The 23,232-nt window shown below is 45.6% G+C and overlaps 1 protein-coding gene across 3 annotated transcripts in view; it reads left to right on the top strand.

Moving 5' to 3' along the window:
* acot7 (acyl-CoA thioesterase 7) overlaps nucleotides 1–18,095 on the top strand; it is a 61,362-nt gene extending 43,267 nt beyond the window's left edge. For 2 of the 3 annotated variants that reach the window (XM_057326848.1, XM_057326849.1), the window contains 2 exons: nucleotides 7,390–7,574; nucleotides 17,746–18,094. In XM_057326848.1, coding sequence (XP_057182831.1) covers nucleotides 7,390–7,574; nucleotides 17,746–17,844 — 284 coding nt within the window. In that variant the 3' untranslated portion in view covers nucleotides 17,845–18,094. Of the gene's footprint in view, nucleotides 1–7,389; nucleotides 7,575–17,745 lie in introns of all 3 variants that reach the window. The other variant, XM_057326847.1, reaches the window with a different exon arrangement.
* Nucleotides 18,096–23,232: the final 5,137 nt, after the last annotated feature.

Raw genomic sequence — 23,232 nt, 5'->3', positions numbered from 1 at the left:
CAGCGCAGCGCAGCCCATCTTGACACAGCGCAGATAATCTTGATGGTAAGTGGGCCTCGCTTGGTCAGTTGGCTCATGGGCGGGCTCTTTCTTTCGCCTTGCCGTGCTTTTGGTCAATAAAAGGAATAGGATCCCTGTGACGACACAGGGATCCAGAATTAGACAAAACTTTCCGAAACAAGTTGGAGTGCTGGGGTAGTGCTTCAAGTAGAGAAATACTACGTCACATGTCTAACTCGTTTTTGAACAAGTTGACCATGTTAAGCATGAGAAGCCAGCACGTTTACCAGTGTAAAGAAGTCAGAATGCATGACATAGCATGATAGCTCCAATTAACGGCCCTCTAATGTAGCCCTTTCACAACATGCGATATAAATCTTAGAAGTCCACAGAATGTGTCTGTGAAGTTTCAGCTCAAAATACACCACAGATCTTGTATTATACTGTGCCGTACAAGTCCATTTTTTTGCCTGTGAGGAAAAACAGATCGTTTTGGTGTATGTCTCTTTAAATGCAAATGAGCTGCTGGTCTCCGCCCCCTTTCCAGCAGAAAGAGCATGGCTCTGCGAGTCGGTGCTTCCAACAGCAAAACTGAAGAGAATGGTCATTAAGCGAATGAGAAACACTGTCTCATCTTTCAAAACCAAACACATTGTTTTGTATAAGTGAGAGTACACAAGACAAACGCGTTATTTGTTTAAAAACTGAGCACACTGTTTTCTGAGTGAATGCACAAACGCGTTACGTCTTTAAATCCGGCACATTGCTCTTATAAGTGACAGTTAACATGATAAACGCATCATATCTATAAAAACGGAAAACATGACCCATTATGAATACAGCATTTTACGAACATTCGTTTGTGAAGCATCCCGGCGTAATGTGACTTCACCTGATGTCTTCTGCACATTCTGTTGAGAAATAAAATTAATCCACAGTGTCTTCAGAGGCTCAGATGTCGGGAGTAAAAGACTTCTATGTTGGAGACATTCTTGTCACCTGCTTCAACTGCTCTTACGTGAAAATGGCAGACAGCGTGTCTCTGGCGGAAGGTGGAATCTACGCTCATAACCCTGTTGAAAAAAACAGCATATGCTGGTCTGGTATGTTTTGATGCTGGTTTGTGCTGGCCCTTAGCTGGTTAAAGCTGGTCAAACCAGCATCAAAACATACCTTATCAAGCATATGCTGTTTTTTTCAACAGGGAAGGCGGAGTCTGTGAGCGGTCATGGGCCGGGCGTTATCAGAGTGACATCACTTTTCTTGGAGATCGCCAACAGCCTGTTTAGTGTGGCTGTTGTGGTTTATATGAGATTACGAAGAACAGAATGGATGGATTTGTATAATTCCACTCAAATTTAGGTTATAATAACATGTTAAAGTGCATTTTCCGGATTAGGGGGGCTTTAAGATTAAAAAACGACTGTTTTTTGTTGGTGTGGATTATGATTTGGGTATGTGTCTAAAAATATCTCACGAATGCCCAAATCAGAAACTGGGGAACAAGGTTATTTCTCACGTAGCGTTAACTTTTGAACACATAGGGTATGCTAGCTAACTCTGAAAGTTAACTTATACAACTAGCAGTTAACTATCAGCCAGAAACTAAACATAAAGGAAAGTGTTTGTCATCTCTCTATCTTAGTTGTCACAAGTGCATTAGTATAAAGGGAGAGGGAACAGTGAGAACGCTCATGTTCTGTGTCAGGTTTGTGTTCAAGTAAATGCATTTGCTAACGTTTGCCACTGTTAGTACACGCAGGCATCTATGTATACGCTCTCAGTTTATCTTTACTATACACACTTGGTTTCTGTGTCTGATAGGTGTAGATGTCATGAAATGAGATGTCAATACTTATTGATATATTACTTACATGTTACATGTATGAGCAAGCTGGCAAGATAAGATTTGTGTCCCTGTGATGTGATGAGCGCACCTTCAGCCTTCAGAGAGCAGCATTTGCAGTGACATTTTAAAGTAAAGATGTTTTCAGCAATGAAGTCGTAAAGCAACAGTTGTACTGTGTTTGTTGTGTTTAACACAAATAAATATTAAGACACTGATGGACTGTTATTCTTTTCTGTACTCAACTCATATTTAAAAGTTTACTTTCAGTAGCCTACTGCATCGTGCGAGTTACCTGGATTCTATACATTATCGTCTGCTGGTGTGGACACAAATATAGGTATAATTGTTGTAAGAGTTATCCATGACCTTCTTGCGGACAGGGGTCCCCTTTGGGATGCCTCCCTGCAGGGTTGGGGTGCCGTGTGCAACGGGCAAGCAGTGTCGGGGCGGTGGACGGGCTCCCGCCTGCTTTGGCATTTCAACTGCCTAGAGTTTTTGGTTGTGCTACTTGCATTAAGGAGGCTACTACCTCTCGTGCAGGGCAAGCACGTGCTGGTCCGGTCGGACAGCACAGCTGCTGTGGCGTATATCATTCGCTCACGGCAGCTAACATGACTCGCCCGGCGCCTCCTCCTCTGGAGTCAGCAGGTGATCAGTTCCCTGCGAGCCACACACATCCCAGGCGTCCTGAACCAAACAGCCGATGCGCTCTCTCGTCAGTTGACGCCTCGCGGAGAGTGGCGACTCCATCCCCGCGCAGCCGGCTCATTTGGGAGAGGTTCGGCCAGGCACAGGTGGTCCTGTTGCCTCCCCGGACTCCACCCATTGTCCGCTTTGGTACTCCCTGTCCGAGGCAACCCTTGGCACGGATGCCCTTGCGCACAGCTGGCCGCGGGACAAGCGGAAGTACGCTTCCCCCCAGTGAGCCTCAGTGCACAGGTCCTGTGCAAGGCCAGGGAAGAGGAGCATCAAGTGGTACTAGTTACGCCCCTTTTGGCCTAACCAGGACTGTTCTCGGAGCTAGGATCTGACAACAACTCCCCCTGGCCGCTCCCCCTGGCGAACTGCTTCCCCAGGGGAAGGGGCACGTTACGGCATCCCAGGCAAAACCTGGTCTCCTCCATGTCTGGACGGGACGAGGAGATCCTGAGTGACCACCCCCGGTCTGGTTGGGACGTCACTCAGGCTAGGGCTTCGGCCACGGGCGGCTATACGCCCATAGTTGGCGCCTCTTCTCTTCCTGGGGCTGCTCTTCTCGGCGAGAAGACCCGCGGAGTTGCTCGGTCGGGTACGAGCTGTCCCTTCCTCAAGAGAGACGGGGAGTAACCTCTCCCCCTCCACACTGGGAATGTATGTAGCCGCTACGGCCGCTCATCATGACCCAAGTGCTGGGTAGCCTCTGGGACAGCAGACCTGGTCATTAGGTTCCTAAGGGGCGTGAGAGGGTGACCACCTTATCCGCGCTCCATACCCTCTTGCGACCTAGGTGGCGGGCCTCAAGAGGCCCCGCCCCCTTCGAGCCTCTCGGGGTTGCCGCTCTTTCTCAGTCTTCATAAAGACAGCTTTCCGCATGGCTGCTCACCTCAAAGAGGGTAGGGGATCTACAAGCACCCTCCGTGTCCACAGATTGCCTAGAACTCGGGGCCGGGATTCTCACGTTATCTTGAGACCCCCCCCGGCTACGTGCCCAAGAGTTCCCACCACTCTCCCGAGAGACCAGGTGGTGAACCTGCAGGCGCTCCCCACCGGGGAGGAAGACCCAACCTATCCGTGTCGTGTCCAGTACGCGCACTGCGCCTCTACTTGGACTGCACGCAGAGCCCAGAAGCTCTGAGCAGCTCTTTGTCTGTTTCGGAGGTCAGCAGAAGGGAGGGCTGTCTCCAAACAGAGGCTGGCGCACTGGATCGTGGATGCCCTCGTTAGCGCATACCGATCTCTATTCGCCCCTGCCTGTTGGGAGTGAGGCACACCCCTCATGGGCACTGGCTCAGGGCGCCTCTCTGGCAGACATCTGCAGAGCTGCGGGTTGGGCTATGCCCAACAACTCCGTGAGGTTCTAATCCCTACGCACGGAACCGGTGTCAGCCCGCATCCTGGCAAGGTGTAGGACCGGCAGCCGGTAGGGGGTACGCCTGCGAAAGCCCTTCCCCCTTCCTTAGGGGGATCAGCGGCTATTACGCCTCCCCTCTTTCCCCCACTGGGTAAAGAACAGGCATTCCATCCATCACTAAGCACCCTTCCAGGGGACAGGCTGGGCAGAGCAGCCCTGCCCCCTTAGGCCGGGGAACAGTTGAGTTATCTCCCAGATGGCTCTAACCGGACCTTTTGCTCCAGACGTGGTAACCCCCCCTCCATGGGCTGTTCCGTCTGATGTATCCTCATGAATGGTTCCCACCTTGGCAACCCATGACCTCCCCAGGTGGACTCCCACCTTGCGGTTAACTCTTGCAGTCTGCACATTCTTCCCATGAGTTCTCCCCTGATGGTGAGAACATGTGGTGTCTCCACTAATTCCTCCCTACGGTAGGTAGTGGCCTCTGCAGTGTTTTTTCCCCGGGGGGGAATAATGCTTACCCAGTGGCCCGTACGGTGCCGGGCGGCTTCTCGCCATTTAGAGAACTAGGCCTCTGCCCGTGACGGCCGGTGACAGGGGCTTCCCAACTTTGTGTAAAGCTCTGGGTCCCCCTTCCTCTCCACTGGAGGGTCATAATTTCGCGTTAGCGTGTTCGTCTGACTCGCCCAGGCCAGTCAACGTCGCTCCGCAGAGATTGTGATGCGGCTCAGTGCTGTGGCGTTTTCCATAGGAACCCCATTCTGTCGGTTCGACACAACATCGAGAGACCGACAGAAAGGGAACGTCTTGGTTACGAATGTAACCTCGGTTCCCTGATGGAAGGAACGAGACATTGTGTCCCTCATGCCACAACACTGGCCGCCCACCCCAGCAGTCGGGGGAGGATGCTTTAGGCTCCTCAGACCAAAGGTGAATGAATGAGCACGCCGGCTTCCCTCTTATACCCGGACATCCGGGGAGGAGCCCGGCATGCAAATTTCATTCGCCAATTTTCATTGGCCTTTTCTAAATACTCAGAAGATGATAGGTTCTCAAGACAAACCCCATTCTGTCGGTTCGACACAACGTGCCAGAGTTCTAACCAGGTCCAGAAAATACGATCACATAACCCCAATGTTATCAACCCTTCACTGGTTACCCATTAAGTATCGTATTGACTTTAAAGTTCTTTTAATTACTTATAAAGCCTTAAACGGTTTAGCCCCTACCTACATAACAGAGCTTCTACCACACTACAACCCATCACGCTCTCTAAGATCTCAAAACTCCAGACTTTTGATAACACCTAGAATAACTAAATCCACCAAAGGGGGCAGAGCTTTCTCATACGTAGCACCTAAACTCTGGAATAGCCTCCCCGATACTATTATTTATCAATTTAAATCTAGATTAAAGACACATCTTTTCAGCCAAGCATTCACTAATACATAGCTAATGAACAGCAGCTACGCTAATTATTCTCTTTCTGCCCTCGCCTCGGGATGCCCATCCCGAGGTAGGGAGAGATTCCGCCAGGCCCAGATGAACGTCATATGCCCATCCACAACTAGAGATTACGCCAGCTACATCGGAAAATCCCGTGCCATCCTCCTGCGAGAGCCTGCGGACTGACTGACCATCCCAGCTCCATCCAAGGCAATTCCATCACCACGACCATCTGGCCGGCCCAGCTCAGACAATTCCATCCCCAACCGAGAGCAAAGATGGACTACTTGTCACATAAATGCTAAATTTACAATACTTGGTATTTAATACTAAACTTACATCACATGACAGCAGTTTGAAGTTATGGCTGCACTCAGTGGCTTTGATTGGAGGTAGCTGGGTAGGTGTTGTAGGGAGTGGGGGGGCTTGTTGGTTGTGGTTAGGGGCGTTTCATTTGTTGGGACTGTGTGGGTCTGGTCTGGTTGGTCTTGTTTTGTGGTCGATGTCGGACAACAGAGGAATAAAGTTAATTATGCCATTACTACTTTTCCCTGGTTGTTCCTCTGTTGTCTGCTGTTGATCGAGGAATGGGACCGGGTTGGACCTGCACGGTTTCGGCGGGTGGGGCTTCATGGGTCGCGGCTCGTGGGCTCTCCCTGTTCTTCGTGGATGTTGCTCGGTGGCTTTGGTCGGGGTCACTGAGTGCAGCTATGACACGTCAGTGGAGATCTGGCCCTCCCGGCTGAGCCTGGTTTCTCCCGAGGTTTTTTTTTCTCCATTATTCATCATTGGAGTTTGGGTTCCTCGCCACAGCAGAGCAGTGCAGTGTTGGCTTGCTCACCGGGAGACTGCATTTATTTATTTATTCATTTATTTATTAGATATTATTTATTATAATGATCTTGCTTGGTCTATAAACACCATGCACTGTGCTGTGTTTTACCTTTCTGTGTTTTTCTTATTTGCTCCTGTAAAGCTGCTTTCGAACAATGCACATTGTGAAAAGCGCTATATAAATAAAATTGAATTGAATTGAATTGAACTGTACATCACAGACAGCAGACGGTTTGTTTAGAGGACACGCGCACACACGTACACACAAGAACTATAACTAATTATAACAAACGTTACTGCGCAGCTTTTGTGGCCTTCCAGTACACATCTACAAACAATCTAATGTCCCTGTAGATTATTTCTGATAACAAGTAAATGACATTAGCGAGCAAGTTAAAAATATGTCCAGCCAGTATTATTTTGGGTGACCTGTAGAAGAACCTTTACTTGACTAAACTTAACGCGACCCATTCAACAAATTGTTTATTAAATATGATTATTATACAATAAATGATTCATATAATATCTAATAAAACTGAAATAGATTAAAGCAATAAGCCCCAAGAAGCAGTGGGTTACAGTGCATTTTATAACAGCTAAGGGTGTTGTGGTACGACACGAAGAGGAGTCATTAAAACCCTCTTAGCTGTTATAAAATGCTCTGTAACCCACTGCTTCACGGGGCTTATTGCTTTTATAAAACGCTTATTCCATATGCTTAGCAAGGTTTCATAAAATAAAGTAAATAAAGTGATATTTAGTTTATGTAATGTGGTCAGCCGTTATAAATCGGGGTATCTTATAACGGCTTAGAACTCGGCTCAACCAATCAGAATCAAGGACCCGAACTGAACGTTTTATAAACGATGCTTAATACTGAGAGGTTCAGTAGAACTCCAACATGTGTGTACGTGTTAGAAACAATGTTATAAAATGGTCAATTCTGGTCCTTGATTCTGATTGGTTGAGCAGAGTTCTAAGTCTTACTGCTTAAAGTGATACTTCACCGTTATAATGTGCTTTTAAATATTTTGCCGGGGTTTTCGATCCTTTCGTACAGCTCTTCTCTACATGAGCATATACAGCATGATCATTTACATGTAACAGGAAGAGAAATGACACAGCAGACGCTCGATTCATCACATTAGACCGTCAGACACGTGTAGGCCGTGTAAATGCGATTCATGTCTTTGTGTGTCCTCTGCAGGCTGTGTGATCACCGTCTCGGGCCGAATGACCTTCACCAGTAATAAATCAATGGAGATCGAGGTTTTCGTGGATGCTGATTCACTGGTGGAGGCCGAGAAGGGCAAATATCGCAGCGTCACAGCTTTCTTCACTTACATCTCCCTCGACAAGGACAACAAACCGCTGGCCGTCCCGCCGCTGAAGGTGAACCATACACAACGTCTTTTTGAGAACTTTTGCTTTTCTCACTGAACGGATCAGATCAGGGCAGATTAGAGGAGTAGGAAAGCATGGCACAATCCCATCAGACTTGTATCAGTCTTGTACTGTATGTCTGAATAGAATAATAAGCACTAACACTGCTGACAAATGTAGGAAAAACACCTGATCGTGTTACATTCCGAAAAATGACATCCAACTGTTATCTTGCTTTTCATTTTTGTGTTCAAGTCAAGAACCAGGGAGGGAATTTCACGGGGAAATAAAAATGTCGAGGATGTCCAACTTTTATCACCGTACACTGACAAGAATGAGATCTTTCTGCATCTGTCCCTTAAAAATAGAAAAAACAGCGAGAATTTCCAGCACTGATGTTCAAACTGATATGACTTCTGCTTCCATGAGCACACTAGAAATGGGACGGGAGGTTTTTCTTCTTGAATCTTCTCTGTTGATGTTGTGGCAGATGTACTGGATGTCAGCTCATATCCTCCACATCTGCCATTCCAGTAAGTCCCTCCAGAGAGTTCTTGGCGCATTTTAGTTTTCTCTTGGGATATTTCAGGTCAGGTCACAGATGTTTCTTTATTCTCATGCATTATTGTTTCTAGCATTGCACTGCTCACTGTGTTCTGTTTTGTATGATATTCACTGACTCTTCATATTTGAGTAATGTCACAAACAGTGTGAGATATCATGTCTCTACTGGCCTTTTGAAACCTTGTATCTGCAGATTTCATCCATTTTATTTTTTGCCATAAATCATTATAGTTATTTGTTCCTATCGTTCAGTTGGTAAATCATTGTGTTAGCGGCACTGAACATCCCACACATACTGGATACTTTAAGTTAATAAAAAAAAAAATTCATGTTGACATATACAGTGTTAGATGATGGATGCCTCATACAAGAATCAGATGTACATTTGGCATTTCTTTATTAACCCTTTATGACCTGCCATTGAACAATTCCGCTAGAGTACATTTTAGTATTTTTACATGCTGTGCTGTTATGCTTTTGAGTATTTTCACATGCCATACATCAATACAATCCTTACACCCCCAATTTGAAGGCTATGTATGTAATTGATCCATAGTAACTAGGTAAACAGGTCAAAAGTGCAATAAACCCCCCCAAAAAAGGAAAATTGTTTTTTTCACCCAATATATTTGACTAAATACAGATTTATTACAAATATCAACCTCAAACTTGTGAATGTAAAAACTTGCATCAAACACTTCAAAATCACATACAATTTATTTGGACTGTTTACATAAAATAGTTTGTGAGATATAATCATTTTTGTAAACAGTGCGTTGTGAAGTAAAACAGATAAAATACTGCTTTTGAGAGCAATGTTGATTGAACAGCTTAAACAGACCATGTAAAATAATAAATTACCCTAATATCTGTACTTTATCAGAACTATAGATGCAAAAAGGCTGTGATGACACTTGTGACAGTTCCTGACCAGAATAACACACAAGGGCTCTTGACATGTTTCACACATAAATGGAGTGCATTTGAATTTGTGGGGTCAAAAAGATAAATAAATAAATAAAACATAAATAACCCAAAACAAACCTAAACATGCTGAAAGACACCGCTACATATACACAGCCTAGCTGTGATGAGACTTGTGGCAGTTCCTGTCCATAATAACACAGAGGGGCACTTGGCAGGCCTCGCACATGAATGGAAATTGATTGAAACTGGAGCAGATGAGCAGTCGGAAAGTTCATCTTCGAGTAGTAGCTCCAAAACCTCGTATACTTCTTTTTCCGTGCAGTCATAACGTTACGCATCCAAGTGTGTGTGTTTGCACTTGCGTTTGTAAATGTGCATGTGTGAAAGGAATGATCAAGCAACGGACTGTAATGATAAAGAGACGCAACGACGAGTAGAACATACAGCATACCGCAAACGGAGATCCAATGTCGCGGCTTGTGATGTCACCACATGCGACAAACCTTAGGGTCATAGTGCACAGAACGTGATTACGACATAGGAGTCGTAGGAAAAGGTAACCACGCAACCACTAGTAACCTTAGATCTATAGAACATGTGCGCAAAGACGTGCGATGCATTTTTACAGTTTTTTGTTATAGATTTTTACACAATTTGTGCAGACTCATTAGAGGGCGAAAACAACGCAACAGGATCGTGTTGTAGGCTTGATCTGAAAGTGTAATTTCTGTCATTTTGTATGCAAAAAGAATTATTCTGCTACCCATTTGGATTCCGTTTTTATTGGCTCTTGAACAGAGACACGCCACGCTCCCGTCGGTTTTAAAGAGTTAAAAAACACAAATATAATCTCACGTAAAATCATTGAAATCAAATTCTGTTGGCCAATCTCATGCAGGGCTATTTGGTTTGAATATGTAGGGTAAAATCCATGGCTGCACGACGTGGAGGCGAAGAACCACCCAACGCGAAATGCATTAAACTCATTTAAAGCACGGCTAGCCGTGGATTATTCCCGTTATATTATAGTCATTTGCCAGGTTGAAAACAAGTTAAAGCTGTTATTGAGGTTTACAGGAGAAGTTTTGATCAGACGGGTGAAAATGACGGTGTAACACCCGCAGTATCAGCTCCGACCACGCCCCGTGCACCAGCGCCTCTTCAAACTCTTCCCCGCACTCTCTCACCGGACTTTTAGTTATGGACTCCACTTCCCAGAACTTTGTGCACTCGCTCACCATCATTGATTACAGTCACACCTGCACGCAATCATCCACACCACATATAACCAGCACTCTCCCATTCATCATCGTCAGGTCTAGTTGTTTCTGTTACCGAGATACTTACCTCTGACTCCCGTGGATGTATATTGTTTATTGTACTCGTGGATGTTCCTTGTTTACTGTTCCTGTGGATTTTTACCTGTTCCTTATTCCCGTGGATGTTTCCTGTCTCAAGTTTCCTGTGCATGTTCCTTTGTTGCTTTATAAAGTGGATTTAGTTACGTTGGTGTCCTTCGTGTTTGTATCCTGTGTGTCTCGTTACAGGAGACCTGACCCACAAACAACGTGATGTTCACACCATACTCATCACCGGACCCCTTCACCATCCTAGAACCCTTCACTGACCCCTATTCGGACCTGGACGACGACATATTCTCTCCAGAGACCCAATTGCTGCAGCTCTGCCAGGACGGCATGTCTCTGGAGAGGTATGCGGAAGACTTCTTCAAGGCGTGCTCGCTGGTGAGTTGGAGTGACCCCGACTGTAACCATTTATTTCTGTCGGGACTGGATGATGAGCTGCTCGCTCTCATTATGCTTCCCGACGCGGATGAATACCCTCTGGAGGGCTTTATTAACAGAGTCCTCCAGGCAATGGGGTGTGAATTCTGCATCGGGGAGGGCGATGGGAGCGGGTACGTTTGTCCTCCGGTCCTGGCTGTAAATGGCGTGGTTGTTTCGGCTCACCCGGAAGGCACGCCTCGATTCTCTGCAGTCCAGTGTTCCGAAACCCCCGGATCCCGCCCCGAACCAGAGACCAGCCAGCCACCACCCTTCAGCACAGAGCGATCATCTGACGTCACCGCGGACGGAGAGCCTGAGCCCGCCGTGACACCGATGCCAGCACGGGACCGAGCGACCGAGCCTACAGCCGCCCTGGAGCTAGAGCCCCGAGGCGAGATTGATCAGGTGGGTGAGCTGGCAACATCGTCTGCCACCGTGGGAGTTCTGGTGAACTTCGAGGGCTTAGAGGGAAGTCCCACCCATACTCCCGCCGCTGAGGGTGAGCTGCAAGATTCCTCTGGACTATTTGACTGGACTAATGAGATAGACTTTTGGCTGCTCCCTTCCCCGCCGGTCCCGCCCAGCCTGTCCATGCCCCCGCTGGTAACGCCCAGCCCTCCCTCAGCAGCCAATTTCCCCTCACCATTCCCCAGGAAGCTCCCGCCCTCCCTCCCTCCCTCTGCCTACTCTGCCTCCTCTGCCTCCTCAGCCTCTTCTGCCTCCATCAGCCAGAGAGTCAGCCCTGGAGGTGTTGGCGACCGGTGACCCCTTAGCTCATCCTCTGCGTGCCAGCGCCGTTGGGTCGGATGAGCCTCTGGGTCTCCAGCGGCCAACTACCCCTGAAGGACAGTATCCCATGTCTCGACCCTCAGCCGTCGAGACCCAGACTCCACCTCGGTCCTCCGACCCAGCGGCTACACCTCGGCTCCTACCTCCCTCGCCTTCACCGTGGACTGTCAGCCCTCCGGCTTCAGCAGGCTCCCTCGTCCCTCCGGCTCCTCCTTGGTCACTCATCGACCATCCGTGGGCTCGGGGCTCCTCTCCTTCTGCTACGCCTTATCTCTCTGCCCCTTCGGCTCTGTCAGGCTCCTCCTTGCCTCCAGCTCCACCTTCATCCTCGGTCACTCTGGCTTCGCCGCGGTCTTCCGGATCCCCGCCTCGTCCCTCTGGAACCTCGGTGTCACCCTGGCTCTCCGTCTGCGTGGCTCCACCCTGGACTCCTCCCTCATCGTCTCCGTCGCTCGTCCCCAGGGTGTCAGCTCTCTGCCCTCCACCATGGCTCCTCCCTCCCTCGACTCCGCCCTGGGGCCTCCTCCTGGTTGGTCTCTGGGTCATCCTGCTCATCCTGCACTGGACTCTTCCCTGCCTCCTCCCTCAATCGTCACCTCCACAGCCCTATGGACTTAGCCACCTACCACCTTCCCTTTGGCTAACCCTCGTAAAATGAATCAGATGATATTTAATCCTCTGCTTTTGGTTTTACCAGACAGACAACTCCCACACAGCAAATCCAAAAGACTGAACAGCATTTGAAGCTAAAAAACAATGAAAAATAGTTTCACTGGAACCACAAAAAAACACATTCATCATCAACACTTGGAGTAATGAGTAAAACAAAAGCGCTAACAGCCACAGCCCATGCAATATTAGTTCACCATATACTGTATAAGGTCACCAGATGGTCAATGGGGGTTTATACAGAACCCTCCATACCGGTTTTATTTTCTCTTTTATCCCATCCTCCCATTTTTTATCCCATCCTCCCGGTTTTCCCGTCTACTTCATAATGGTCCAATCCATCCAGATCCAGTAAAGAACCTGACATTTCTTTCAAGTCTGGCGTAATCCCCAGTTTTGGAAAAGGGTCCTTCACTCTTGAAATCCTTTATTAAAGACAGTTCCTCACTTGTCAGTTTTGACTTTCACATCTCTACTATGGTTCGTGTGTGGCGTGTTGATGTTTGACATAGCAAGGTGACTACTGCGTCTATATTACTCAGCTCAGGTCCAGCAACATTAACTGGATGCCTCAAGGTCACAGATTTGGAGGCACATAACATTTGCGCGAGTCCTGGAACATTATCCCCTGCAATATCCATACGAGCTCCTTTGACAAGAGGTTCTTCCAGTGACCAGTACACAGAGTTAGTTGCCTCCAGCCTGCAAACATGTAAAAGAAAGAAGGTATTTCAGCCAGTCATAATGGTTTAAGGTCCATTAGAAACATCGTAATGGAGAATAATGGTCTTCATTCCAGAAATAGAAAGGCAAATGAAAGCTGCAAGAGCATCAGTCATAATGTTCTTCTCTTTCAGAACAGAAATAGTATATGAAGGAACTATTTCTGACTTCAGGTGTTTTTTATTCTCCTGCGGTGAAAGATATTTCATGTCTATTTTTAGAGTCTCCACTTTAGCTCCTGCAGAATGGATACATGGACGTGGGACGGGGGGGGTGAAGAGTGTTCAGAAGAGCGGAATGAAAGCTATAGGGATTGCCCGACCCTTCAGGGGTTTGCCTTTTCAAACCAGCAATGTGACCTGATTGCTGTTCATCCTGCACTACAAAACAAACCCCTTCCTTCCATTTTCAATAGGAAATATCTTTTTTCTTTTAGACATTAACGTCACAAAATGTGATATCATTGTTTATATGAACCCAAGAGAAAAGTGTTGATTGAGCGGATAATTCAGTACAGTCTATCTGAACTCATTAATGCTTTGACAAACACTCGGCTGGTCCAGGCCACACAAAACATGCCGTGTTACCGTAGCAACCGCTGGCTTTGCAGCATGATATCCAGATTTATTTATAGAAACAGCTTGTGTGTGTGTGTGTGTGTGTGTGTGTGTGTTTCTCATGATAATGAAGAAACTGCCTGTATCTTCAGGAACATCACTGATGCTTCAACTCCTCATAAAATATCCCAGTATTACTGGATTAACTCTCTTATTTACCAAAACATCATGTTTTACGTTAGTTCAGCTAAACATCACAATTCTGTCATCATTTGTTACACTGCGCTCTGCAACACTTGATTCTGATTGGCTTTTAATAACTTATATCACATTATATTTACAAATGATGAAACCAAATTGTCTGTTCCTGACATTTGAACAAAAACGTAAAGTAAACGGGTTTTCTTAAGTCTGTATTCGTTAAAAAGGAGCTTCTTATATCAAATGAAAATGTCATGTTCAATAACATACTTATGAGATAAGTTGTCGTGTAATAAGCGGGATAAAGCGTGTATGTAATGTCTAATGTCAGGGTTTATTCTTGCGATAACAACCAGCTGCCTGTGGTGTACATGATCCCTTACATATTCCCCTCAAGTTGTTGTAAACCTGTAGATGAGTCTTTCTTTAGTGGAACACGAAAGATGATATTTTGAGAAACGTCTCTGTGTTTTGTGTTCAGACAACGGATAGTTGTTGTTTAATTATCAGTTGTTTAATTATCAACATTCTCCAAAATATCTAAAGTATCTGATGTAGTTGATGATGTAGGTGTAGAATAGAAATGAAATGGAAATCATCATTAAACCTCTCTCTCACGCTCTGAAGGAGAATTGCTTGTTAGACTGTAAGAGTGTAATTGTGTTCATGTTTTATTTATGGTGTATTTTTCAACAAAATCTGAAGTCGACTAACGTCCACATGAAAGTCCTCCACAGCTTGCTAGAACACTGCTGTTAACCTCGAAACTCTTCTTATTCTGCTGACTGAATAATGAACACTTCTTCCATTTCAACATCACATCTTTGACTTTTCTGAATACATGATGCTTGATGGGTGTGATCGTTCATGAGGTCGCAGTGTTCGGCTTGTTTTACTGTAATGAGACGTACAGTATGTGTCTGACTTCAAGACCAAACTCATTTTGTGTATAGTAACTACTGTATGTTTTTTGGAGTCTGATAACAGAGCTCTTCAGCTGTGGCTTTAACAGTTTACAGACGGTATGAGATGTAAATACTTTTCACAGTATGGAGGACGATGAGATATTTCTGACTGTGTTTACGTCACACAAACAGAAAGCTTAAACAGAGAGAGAGAAACTGGTAACCAGGCAACAGATGAGTGACCAATCATGAGAGGCGACTACATCACTACACACACTGTTTCACCAGTACACTGTGTGATTTCAGCAATGCTTTTTGTTGTTAAATGACGTGAAGTGAAACTTCATGATTTATGTGTGAAATACATGTAAACACACGTGAGCATCTGAAGCTGGAACTCTCTTTCTGGAAAAGAAACTTATTAGAAATCAGCACGATGTGATTGTGGTGGATGTTGTTAAAGATACAATCAGGCATTTTTTGATTGGAATAATAATAATGCACAAATGTGTGTACGTTCGGGAAATGTTTTGTGAATAGTGAAACTAGATTTATACAGTAGGTAAAGTAGTTATTAAAGCAATATGTCTGGAGTAGGAGTGTGATTGCCTCCTGTACTTGTGACTCTGACCTAATCACAGCCGTGCTGATATAAGAGCACTATCACACGACTACCAGAGCGATATTGCATTCATACAACAATTCCACGGCACAAGTGTGTAGATAGATAAATCAAAAAACAACATCTTTAAAACCTTTTGTTTTTAAAGGAACAGAGGAACTACTTCCTTCCTCCACAAATTCCAGCCCAGCACAACAGTTAAACAAACCTCCGCTTCTAATTCCAAACCATTACGTCTCTCAGGAACAGGGAAGGGAAGAACCCGATTGCAAGCAGCCAGGTAGACAACAAAACATTTATTTGGAACTCAAACAAGGGATAACAAAACACTTGCCACGTGGGGCAAAAACAAAGTCAACAAACTAAAACACAGGGCATAATCCAAAAGGCAGGGTAACAGCAAACATCAGGAGAACAAGGTAGACAGGCCCATAAAGGAGCTAGCACAACGCAGCAGCACAGGACAGAAAACACAAGGGCATAAAATAGGGAACCAAATCAAGAGAGGAACAGGTGTGGGGCATGAAATCGTTAACAAATACTAATAAGGAAACAAGAGGGCGGGGACATAGACGAGACTGGAGAGAGCGCATGTTATGTCAAAACAAACAATGGCATGCCTCTTTCCACACAAAACACGAGGCTCTGCCGTGATCCTGCCACTAGACCAAGAAAGACCTGACATGATGAGGCAGAATTATGACAGGGTCTTTTAAATGTGCTCAGTGCTGCTTCAGTGAAGTGATTAGTGAGAAATAACGAGACAGGACATCCGAGTGAATGAAAGAGGAGACAGAGACTGCAAAAGGACACTCACGGAGAATGCACTGCAGTACTTCTCCGTTGTTTTTAATATAAACATGTGCTTGTTTACTGTAAAAGCCATTCCTGAGCACTGTGAATGTGAAAGTGCCACACACAAGTCCCACTTAACTTAAGTGGCAGAGTGATACAAACGGTGAAGTGCTTCCCATGACGATACTGGTGGAATATCGCATGGCTCTCAGCCAATCAGATTCGAGAACCAGAAAGAACTGTTGTATAAACACTATATTTCAAACCTTCTGATTTTCTTGGTTGAATCAACAAAAATACCTACAGGGTGAAAACTTTCAGACTGACATGTCATTGGTCCTCATGTGTCACACGATTTACTTTTATGATTATTTTTTGTTCTTTTATACATTTTTGTGACTTTTTTAAATGTCAATAGAAGATGACGGGAATCCTTGCCAAACACATGATAAGAAGGGCGTTTTGTAGATTTGCTTTAGATAAAGTGCTGGTTGTGTTTTCAGCGTGCGGCTATGTGATGGAAGCCTTGTATTCCCTTCCAGCTTCATTTCATTTGCTTCTGTGGCCTGATGTCTTTCTGTGAGCCCAGAGCGATAGGACAGTGACTGAGCCAGACGCCACATTCTTCAAGGTCACAGACACCAATAACACATAGCTGCTTGCTTTCTTCTCTGGCTGGAGACGATATTTTAATGCTGTCATTGAATGCCATCAGAAGATGTAGTCCCTCACATGCAATATAATAAAAGAAGACATTACGAGTGCAGCAGCGGAGACGTAGCTGTGCCCATTTAAAAAAGCTTGCAGATGTCTTCTGAAACACATAGTTCCCGTTTGTCAGCCTGAACATCAGCAGTCCTGTAATGTTCAATGGATTCACTGGGCTTATGTAACATTCATGTCTGTGATTGTGTTGGTCTTCTGAGATCGGCCGTTATTTGCTACCGCTGCGCATGACTAGCTGGTGATTTATAGCCATCGATAAGAATAATTGTGAAGAACATGTGCATCTGACAGATCTACAGCTCGCTCTCTTTCATCGCTTCCAAATATCTGCAAGAACTCTTCTGAAACAAAAATGGGTTTTAGTTGTTGACGTAGCAAAAATGCCAAAGTAAAACAAGATTTTTTGCTTACAATATACAGTACAATAGCCTCCAATGTGGTTTTGAAGGGATAGTCCCCCAGAATGAAAATTCTCTCATCGTTTACTCTTGTCATTTTAAACCTGTATGAGTTTTTTCTTCTGTAGAACACAAAAGAAGATATTTTGAAGAATGCTGGTAACAGAAAACCCGTTGGTCCCCATTGACTTGCACTGGTTTTGTGTCCATACGATAGAAGTAAATAGAATAAGAGAGTTGCTTATTATTTTGATTGGTTTCCCTTCTGACCATATGTAATATGTATGTTGTTATATAATATTACATTTTTGTGCCTTGTTGTATTTGGGATTATTTTAAAGAAAATCTTTAATTCATACATGCCAAAAGCCCTTCAATAGAGCTAAAGACATACACATCATACACACGACAAACTGCACTGAGCTGAAAGGCAGAATCCAAATGTTTCATTGGGTGGTGTGTGAGACTTTTCCATCATCACATCATGTGACACGCGTCTCCTCTCTCTTCCTTGTAGTTGGATGGCGAGGAGGAGCAGGAGCGTTTTGAAGAAGGAAAGGCCCGTTACCTGCAGAACAAAGCAAAGAGACTCGCAGATCAAGAACGACCGCAGTGATTTTCATCAATACAGATGAACCTCTCGCTCTCTTCTCCTACATGTAGCCCACTATGGAAGTTTTGCTTTACTTTCATTTATAAATTCATTTATTTGATTGTCAGTATACCAAAGCAATATGTGTGTATCTGTATGTCAAATGAAACACAAAGTGAAGATGTATGTATTATTAGATCTGAAGTGATGCGCACAACTGAACTGTATTGTACACAAATAAAAGCGTTCAATGACAATGAAATATTTGGATGGTTTCAGACCCATTATTGCTTTAATATTTTTCTAGTTTTCATTTGCGGTCATGTCAAAAGTAGCCCATACGAGGACAAGTGTGTGTGTCTATTTTGGGTTTAGCTCTGTTCTCGTACAGGGTTCTTTTCAGCTGGGAAAACGCGTCATGTGACAGATGGGAGGCAGTGACATCATCTTTATTGCTTAAGGTAATTTGCTTGTACCTAAAACAAACTGCAATTTGCAATTTGGTTGTGGTTGAAATATGAAATAGGTCAAATGTATACATTACACGTAGTGTTGTATTTTAAAGCAACGGTGTGTGTGGATTTACAGGACTTTTATATATATATTCTCAATCTTGATCATTTATGACATGTTAAAGACGTTTGGCTGATATGGACAGATGGGTTAGTGATGTGTATTTTACACATGTCAGTGCAGTTTCTATATGAATATTTGCCCTCACAACAGATTCAATGAAACCATTAGATATGAGGTGTGTATGGTACACGATAGAGAAAACACCAGGTTATACTTGGTTATAGGCAATTTTGTCACGAAATACAGGGGAAGAACCCAACTGCAGGCAGGCAGAGGTGAAGGGGTTAACACAAAAGACTTTATTTAAACAATAAACAAAAAACAAGAACCCACGAGGGGGTAAAGCAACAACACAGGTAAACAGAAACGAAGACTGACTAAACACTAGACTAACCAAACACTAGACAAAAACTAAACTGAACACTTACTAAAAAAATTACTAAAATTACTAAAAAAAACTAAAAAAAATTTTTTTTAGATTACTAAAAAAAAATCTAAAAAAAAAAAAAAAAAAAAATCTACTAGACAGAATGGAGGAATTCACAAAGGACACTGGCATGGGAAGCAGGAAGGCACAGAAACAGAAAGTAAATAAAGCAGATGTAGTTTGCTGTTTTTTCTGCACCTATGGCATGTGTATTCTGTCTGATTTCTGTTTTCTGAATAAAGATGAGACGGGAGAGGAAAGCTTGATGTCTGAGCAGGTATGATGCTGCTGTGATGTTGAGCAGGACTGAAGGCCGGGGGCGAGCGAGTGGGCCGCGGTGTTTTCCGTCGCCTTTTATTTCCAGGTCACCTGACTTTGAGCTGTGGGGAGAGAGGGAATGTAATATTTTTTACTGCCATCTTTGATTTTCAGTGACTTGTCAGCTTTCTGCCCTCGTCCTTTTCTGTTGACACATGTTACATAAGCACAATCAGAGTCCCAGGACTGGACTCGGACAGAAAACCGGCCCTGGACTTCATCCATGCTGGCCCATTACAACTGTGCAAACACATAACAATAAAAATAAATAAATAATAAGTGAACACATTAACACGGTTTCATTCTTACCTTGAAATATAATGGTTCCTTTTCTGAAATAAACCCTGGAATAAAAAAACAGGATGTTACTTTGCAGATGCAGGATGAGATTGGTGTGGATGCACACGGCTCAGTTTGTGCGAGGAATTATGATCCAGGTAAGAGCTCAGGGTGAAGTGAACAACACAGAGGATGGAGGATGACTGGAGAGATGAGAGGAGCTATATGAAAACCCATCAGATGATGAGTGAAACTGAGCTGTGTGTTTATAGAGTGAAGTGTTGTTTCATTGGTGTGACAGGTGCGAACATAAAGACACTTAATATTTACTAAAACTACTGTACCGGTCTTGCTTAACATTGCTATGTTTGGAAGTACACTCCATACAAGCCAACCATGAGGGTGGCTGGACAATGACAGACGGGTGTGTTGAAACAGGATTGGAGCTGCATTCCGCAGGACGGTCGCTCGCAGGAGCAGGGTTGGCTTATTGAAATATGTTCAATACAGTGATGTCAATATAGAAATGCTTTGAATTAGAACTTTGCATCTTGCAAAATGCTCTTTAAAAAAAAAAAGAGGTAAAAAGGTAGGTCTATATTTAGGTGCATCATTGTACAGCCATGGCATTTCTCTGAGCTGCACTACACTTTCTGTAACATTGTGAGACTGAACATGATTATGTAATGAATGTGCAGTCCAGCTTCAAAAGAGGTTGGTTTCTCATCCCCACAAAGAAAGAAAGTTTTTCATCTGCCACATACTGCTTCAGATCATCACTTCATTTATTACTGTAGTGTTAATGATCACATTAGTCTCTGTATTTGAAACACAGAGCAAACTCCATTTCTAAAGCGGATCTGTGATCAATGAAAGGCACAAAACACAGCACTGTGTGGAAGCCTCACAATACCCATAAATATCATGATACAGCACTTGGGTCATAATCAACATATCGCTGGACATCACCATATTGCTCTTACTTGGAAAATAAAATGCCTGTGAAAAGTGCAGGTTTTCTCTCTTGATTTAAGTCCAGCGTTAGAAAACAGCACAAAAAGGATTTTAAATACATTTTATGCTTATACAGTACATTTTTTAAAAGCTTAAACTTTTCTTTGTGTGTGTAAACTGACACAATTATTGCATAGTATAACAATTATTTTTATACACCTTGGTTCCAGTATTTGCAGCACTTAGCAAAGACCTCACAAGATGGCTGAAGCTCTCTGCAAATAATGTAATATTGGTAATGCTCTCGGGATAAGAAAGAAAAGTTCCCTTTCTGTCGGTCTCTCGACGTTGTGTCGAACCGACAGATTGGGGTTTGTCTTGAGAACCTATCATCTTCTGAGTATTTAGAAAAGGCCAATGAAAATTGGCGAATGAAATTTGCACGCCGGACTCCTCCCCGGATGTCCGGGTATAAGAGGGAAGCCAGCATGCTCATTCATTCACCTTTTGTTCTTCAGAGCCTACGCATCTGATGAGCTTCTCTACGATCTTTGGTGATCATTTTTCTGCTGGAATCTATGACGTGGTGCAGCGGACGGTCCCTTCCTGCAGCGACTCTCCCCTGGGCGTCTCGGCAGTTCCGGAGGTGTTCGAGCTAATTTCCTTTCTAAAAGAGCTAAATTTCTCCAGCGTGGCATGTCCCGCTGTTCTCATGGGTGCAACACACTCATCGAGGAGGGGGACGGACACGATGCCTGCTTCCAGTACGCTGGGGCAGACGTTGTGGATACGTCCTGCCCGCACTGCGGGCGGTGACGATTCAGACGTTGCATCACGGGTGGCTGTGTTCCCACGGGACTCAGCCACCACCTCGTTTGCTCCCTGTTCCGTGGTGGCAGGACTACGGCCCTAGCAGCTAGGGTGATATGAGGATTACTGTGAGTGTTAATCCACCAGCCACTGGCTCACGGACCGTTCGCACCTCGTCTCGCTCGTCTGACCGTTCCCCAGGAGACGGTCCCACCGTCTTACTCCTCAATCACGTATTCGGACACGATGCATGATGATGAGATGTCTCTTGCAGCATCGGGGGGTGACGTACTGCCATCCGACTCCAACGATTCCTCGGGCTCTTATGGTCTCACTTATGGTCCATGAGAAACTCCTCTGGCCGAACTCTGCGCAGATGAGTAACGCCGAGAAGGTCCGCTTTCTCGACACACCCGTCTCGCAAGGGGGGGGGGGCTGGTTGGTGATACTGTCGAGCCACAGTTCTCGACAGTAAAGAAGCAGTCCTCCCGTGCTGCGACTCTGCCGCCTCGGCCGTCGAGTCCCGTGCACCGTCTGCTTCCCAGCAGCCCTGGTCCTCTTCGACACCCTCCAGCTCTGGCGCCCCCCACTCAGGCGGCCCCCTGGAAGAGACAGCGAAGAGGAGACCATCGCCCCATCAGCAGCCGTGGCGAATGCAGAAGCGGCCCTCATGGGAAGACCTCAGGGGGATCGAGGCTACCATTGGGCCCTACCCCAGCCACATCGCTGGGAAATCGGATAGGGACGGATCCTGCCCCGTCTCACCATCTGCTGGCCCCCTCCGGGGGGCTAGCGCCCACTTACTCTCAAAAAGAGAGTTTCCTCTCTCTCTGGGTTATCACAGCCGCTCCCACCCTCGGCACGACGGTGGACGGCAACTCGACATTGCGTCACGGCGAAGCGCAATGTCGAGTATAAACACCAGCCCTCAGCACTCTCAGTCAGACAGCACTCTCAGGCAGCGTTGAGCTGCGCAGTCGCAAGGCAGGAAAAACAGCAGAGCCAATCTCCTCCCCGGGGGTCCTCCCCCGGCAAGGAATCCGTACTGCTAGCCATCGAACCACCCCCCCCCGGGGGGACGATGAAGAAGATTGAACCTTTAGTCCCCCTGTAACAGTTCTGGGAGCCTGGCTCCGGCTTCCCAGACTGTCAGGCTGGCTAGGGAAGACAATCCGTCTTGGCTACACGATCCAGTTCGCCACATGCCCGCCCAAGTTTCAGGGCATCCTATATACCTCAGTCAGAGGCAAGGATTCTCGTACTTCGGGCCGAGGTCGCCACCCTTCTGGCGAAGGGAGTGATCGAGCTCGTCCCACCAGCCGAGATGTTCAACGGGTTTTACAGCCCGTACTTCATTGTCCCCAAGAAAGGCGGGGGGTTGCGCCCTATCTTGGATCTGTGTGTTCTGAACAGGCACCTATAATAGCTGCCTCAGGATGATCACGCAGAAGCGCATACTGTCCACCGCCAGGTGTCAGGACTGGTTCATGGCAATCGACCTGAAGGACACGTACTTTCATGTCTCGATCCTCCCTCGACTTCGGCCGTTCCTACGGTTCGCGTTCCTAAGGTGCCAATGAGGACATGCAGGGTTTTCGACCTCATCAGCGGCAGTTGCCAGGGAGTTCACGTCAGCGCCCCCCCACTGCTGTTAAAAGCCGAACTCACAAAGCTTGAAGTCATGGGGCCGGTGGTCGATCTTTCTCGAGCCTACACCTACAGTACTGGAAAGACGTGACTGTAGATCCTTGGGTCTGGACCACATTGAGCAGGGGGTATGTTCTGCAGTTTCGACGCCGGCCCCCAAAGTTTTCAAGAATTGTTCCTACAATGATAGGAGACCCAGTTCGTTCAAACGCTCTCTCTCTGGAAATTTGTTCTCTGTTGGAGAAGAGAGCAATAGAAAAGGTTCATTCCCATGTTCAATGGGACGGGTTCTATTCAACTTACTTCCTAGTTCCGAAAAAAAGACGGTGATTTTTGTACAGTTCTGGACTTGAGACGTCTCAACGTGTTTTTGAAAAATCTTCCCTTTCGGATGTTACAGG

Source organism: Triplophysa rosa, unplaced genomic scaffold, assembly GCF_024868665.1.
Source record: "Triplophysa rosa unplaced genomic scaffold, Trosa_1v2 scaffold139_ERROPOS793776, whole genome shotgun sequence".
Classification (NCBI taxonomy): Eukaryota; Metazoa; Chordata; class Actinopteri; order Cypriniformes; family Nemacheilidae; genus Triplophysa; species Triplophysa rosa.
The sequence above is the reverse complement of the archived record's forward strand: the minus strand, read 5'-3'. Positions and strand labels throughout refer to the sequence as shown.